At 32.4% G+C, this 4,742-nt stretch overlaps 1 protein-coding gene across 1 annotated transcript; it reads left to right on the forward strand.

Moving 5' to 3' along the window:
* The first annotated feature begins 835 nt into the window (after positions 1 to 835).
* Positions 836 to 2,586, forward strand: LOC140877948 (protein FAR1-RELATED SEQUENCE 5-like). Its single transcript, XM_073281547.1, has 3 exons — positions 836 to 1,392; positions 2,424 to 2,491; positions 2,570 to 2,586. The coding sequence occupies exons 1-3, from the start codon at positions 836 to 838 to the stop codon at positions 2,584 to 2,586; spliced, it is 642 nt and encodes a 213-aa protein (XP_073137648.1).
* The last annotated feature ends 2,156 nt before the right edge of the window (positions 2,587 to 4,742 follow it).

Here is a 4,742-nt window from a genome sequence, read left to right on the forward strand (position 1 = left end):
CATTAATTCAATATGGGCAAGTTAGTCTCATCACAAATCAAAGTGACATACCTCAAGCATGAGAAGCTTAAGAGATCTTTATACGAAATTAAGCGTACGTTTATTATAATTCTAATTATATCAAGTAATTAATAGATTAAATAATATATAAACTTAAAATTATTGAGAATAAATACATAAATTTTCAAGTTATCAAACATGAATCTCAAAATCACAGTTTGAGTGCAGAAAATTTTTTTCGATCACGGTTGGATCAAGTACCATCCCTTAACATTAATAGATAAATAGCGTGTAAAAAAAACATAGACATTTAAGTAGTATATTATGAATTTTTTTTATTTTAAGTATCCATATACTATTTTGTAAAATTTATTTAAAAATAGTGTGTACAAAACAAGAATATTTAAGTAAATTCATAATTAGAAATCAAATAGTGTATAAAAAATAATGATATTTAAATTAATTATAATTATAATTGGAATTTCGCAGCGTGCAAATTAATTATAATTATAATTAGAATTTCACTACAACAAAAATGACATTTCACAGCGTGCAAATTAGTTTTCCGCAGCGTGCATTGCACGCTGCATAATTAATTATAATTATAATTGGAATCATGATACAAATGACTTAAAATTCTAAAAAGCGTGAATCGTGATGAACCATCATGAAAGCCTCAGGCGTTAGAAGCTCAAGTGAGCTTCATACGAAATTAAGCGTGGATTTTTTTTTTACTTTTATTATAATTCTAATTATATTAAGTAATTAATAGATTAAATAAAATATAAACTTAAAATTATTTAGAATAAATGCATAAATTTTCAAGTTATCAAACATGAATGAGAGGAACTCAACTTTTTTCTTTGATTTTGAGATTGATTCAGATAACAGATTTCGTAAATGTTTTTGGGCGGACCCTGTATCAAGGAGTGCATACAATGTGTTTGGTGATGTAGTTGTGTTTGACACTACGTATAACACCAACAAATATGGGATGATTTTTGCGCCGTTTGTAGGATTTAATCATCTTCATCAAACAATTATTTTTGGTTGCGGCTTTTTAAGTGACGAGAAAACGGAATCTTTTGTTTGGTTGCTCAACAAGTTCATTGAAGCTATGCCTAAAGGTGCACCAAATGTTATTATTACTGACCAGGATCCTGCTATGACGAAAGCCATTGCACAGGTTTTCCCTCAAACAGTGCATCGATATTGTCTGTGGCACATACTGAACAAATTCCCAGATAAAATAGACCCTGTGACTATTCGTGATCACTATCAAAGCATAAAGAATGTCATTGCAAATTCTACAACACCTGATGAATTTGAGAAGTCCTGGATAGAGGTTATCAAGCGTACAAATTTGGAGAAAATTGATTGGTTGTCATTGATGTATGAAATGCGAAATAAGTGGGTGTCAACTTATTTTAACCATGTATTTTAAGCTGGAATGTCAAATAGTCAGAGATCTGAGAGTTCACATTCATTTTCAAGAGGCATGTCTCCAAAAAAAAAAAACTCATTGATGGATTTTATTATCTGTTTCAATAGGGCACTCAAACATAAAAAACACAATGAGTTAGTTGCTGACCATATTGATATTAATGAGCATCCCAAGATTAAGACAAAATGGTCAATGGAAACTCAAATGGTTAATGTGTACAAAAAAAAATGGGTTGAGTTCCAATGTGAAATGATTGAGAGTGATAGTTATTATGTGCAACAAGCCTCTATGGGAGTTGAGTCAGTGGTCTACAATGTGATGAATTTTCAAAGTAGTTCGCATGACAAACAAAAGGACCATATATCGTGTAGCTATATGAAATTTGATTTCGAGGGCATTCCATGCAGACATATGTAAGCTTTTTTTCGTATCAACCAAGTGTCTCAGTTACCTGATAAATATACTCAAACGATGGACAAAAGATGCAAAGGTTGGAGCAACATATATTATGGGGAGGAAAATATCAGCAATGATCTACAAAGGTCTTTGATGTCACGACACTCGAGGTTATCTCACAAAACATCGATATTAATTGATGATGCATCTTTGACTGATGAGGGGACAAATTTCTTGGAGGAACAATTTAATTATATCCACAGCAAAATTAAAGATATGAACAATAGTAAAACATTCACCAATGAAAGTCAAAGAAAGAAAACGATGGATGTGACCATTAATATTATCGATCCTTCTGAAGTAAGAGCAAAGGGATGTGGAAAGAGATTAAAATCATCAAAGAAGAAGTCAACCTCAAAGGCTAGGGTATGTCATGTATGCGGGCGTCGTGGCGTGTTACACGACAAACGCAATTGTCCAAATTTAAATGACGGGTATGTGTCGAGTAATTTGTGTTTGTTTTATAATTTTTTTTAAAAAAATTAGTTAACTTAATTAATTTTTGTGATGTGTTGTTTACCAGATCAGTTGTACATACTCGTCATAACAGTTATGGCAACACAGATGAAGAAGATTTTGCATCTATAGCTGGTACTGTAAATGTTTCATTTTATAAAATTATATTGTGTCTTGAGAAATTGATGATAATAATTGTCTTTATTATTGCAGGTTCTAACAACAAGTAGACAACATTTTTTTTGAATATGCATTGAAGTAAGGATTGAATTTCTAAGAGAGTTGTTAAATTTTAGAAAAGATTGATCGCTATTGATGAACAGATTGCGTAGAAGTGTTCAAGAGATGATGTCAGAACAATTTTTTTTGTTTTGGGATTTTATTTCATATCTTAAATTCAAATGGTGGTTATCTATAGTTTTTTGAATTTTTTCTCGTTTCTTGAATTTAAGCACTTCTATCTATATTCTGGTTGTTGGAAAAAGATTACATGTGCTGAAAAGCAAGCAACCCGCATTTTCTTATGTATGTGAAGTTTATTTTGAAAACGTGGCAGTCTTACATGCTAAGAATTCCTACCAGTTTGTGTGGCCTCTGTTCTTGAGAGAAACTATCATGGAAGATGTGAATCCATGTTGAAAATTCGAAACAATCACTGTTTGTTTTGTAATATGTACAGAGGATTCCCATTGGATTTTGCAGACCTTGGTCATAAAAGCTTGCAATCACATTTGTAAGTGGGTGAGAAATGTAAAAAAAATAAGTTTTCCTGCTGGTGCAAGACCCTTTTCGTGGTGATGATGCTTACTCCCATGTATCCTAGTCTTTTTCTTCTTACGATATTTGGTCTTTTCACCCTTTCGTAGGTTTTTTTTATGGTTTTTTGTAGTATATTCTTACCATCTCACTCTAAAGAAATACCAAACGTAATTTTGTACTTTTTGCAGTATATTCTTACCATCTTGCTCAATTTAAATAAATGGTGTCGTGAGCCCAGAGGGACATAGGCGAGTTAGTAAGACCTGAGATGACGTGGGAAAAAATTCTCCAGCGTTGCGGGTTCGATCCTCGTGTGGAGCATATTTTCTGCAAAAATATTGTGATGCTATGCTTTTAGGGTTGACCATGTTGCTTCCTCCTACAGGTCTCTGTCGCTCGTGCACATCCCTCGATTTAACCTTTGCATGAGCCATTGGACCTCTGACTCATGTGAAATGGGGTCCCTTTCGGGTCAACTCTTCTTTAATAAATGGTGTCGTGAAACAAACTATGAATATCCGGTCATTACATCGTGAGTTATAACATCAAATTTTGATATATATTTTGTGAATGTTGTATTGTGATGTCGATAATAAATAATTGCTGCCAATTTTATTTTCGATACCAAGTATTACGATTTCTTTAATATCTTAATTTGAAGATACAAGATTCAAGGTTCTTACAAACTTATGCACGTCACAAGGGCTTATCAAAGAATGAAAGATCCAAAGTTAACTGCCATGATGACATTTCTCATATTCTTCTGCTCACGCAAACTGAAACTTGCGATCAAGTTCTCATATGAACACAACAAAAATACCAATTTACAGCTGAGAAGACCCAAAATTTTCTCGGAGTCCCGAACAACCATTCATGTTACTAAAATATAATAACTAACATCTTGTATTTATTAATTATTATAAACATTTTAAACCTCCTCTGGCCCAAAGCATGAGCCATCAGACGTACAAGAATTTCATATCCAACACCAGAAGAAAAAAAAATAGTTAGCCCCAACGAAGCACGTAGAGAATTTAAATTTGTTACAACTAGGCATTAAATTTCTTCATTCCAAACAATAAGAAATAAGAAAGAAAGTTTGTCGGTAACATACCTGAAGGGTTTAAAAGGACCGTGAGAGAGACTAAAGTAATCCAATTCAAAGCAATCCAAGAAAGCACAATTGATAGAAATAATATGATTCAAAAAATCTCACATTTTCAAATAAAAAAGGGGAAATTGCATATATCACCCTTGTGAAATCTCGGGTTTGCTGATAACCCCCTATGAAATTTTTTTAAGCTAATAAACCCCTATGATTCTAGATTTATAGCATGCACACCCCTTTTGATTAAAAAATGACGAAAATACCCTTAACTTTTATGAACTCTTTAATTTATCATTTATTTTATGTAGGGGTATTTTCGTCATTTTTAGCTGAAAATGGTGTGTATGCTACAAATCTAGAATCACAGGGGGTTATTAGCTTAAAAAATTTTCATAGGGGTTATCAGCAAACCCGAGATTTCACAAGGGTGATATATGCAATTTTCCCAATAAAAAATATCCAAAATCTTGCACATCCTCTAGCACGATAATTCAAAATCAATAAAATTAAAAAATCGAA

This window comes from Henckelia pumila, chromosome 2, assembly GCF_033568475.1.
Source record: "Henckelia pumila isolate YLH828 chromosome 2, ASM3356847v2, whole genome shotgun sequence".
Lineage (NCBI taxonomy): Eukaryota > Viridiplantae > Streptophyta > Magnoliopsida > Lamiales > Gesneriaceae > Henckelia > Henckelia pumila.

Excerpts from the sequence above, each read along its gene's own strand:
- LOC140877948 (XM_073281547.1), top strand. The coding sequence starts at position 836 with ATGAATGAGAGGAACTCAACTTTTTTCTTTGATTTTGAGATTGATTCA. Across the intron at positions 1,393-2,423 it reads ATTGATTGGTTGTCATTGAT|ATCAGTTGTACATACTCGTC; the intron begins GTATGAAATGCG and ends GTTGTTTACCAG.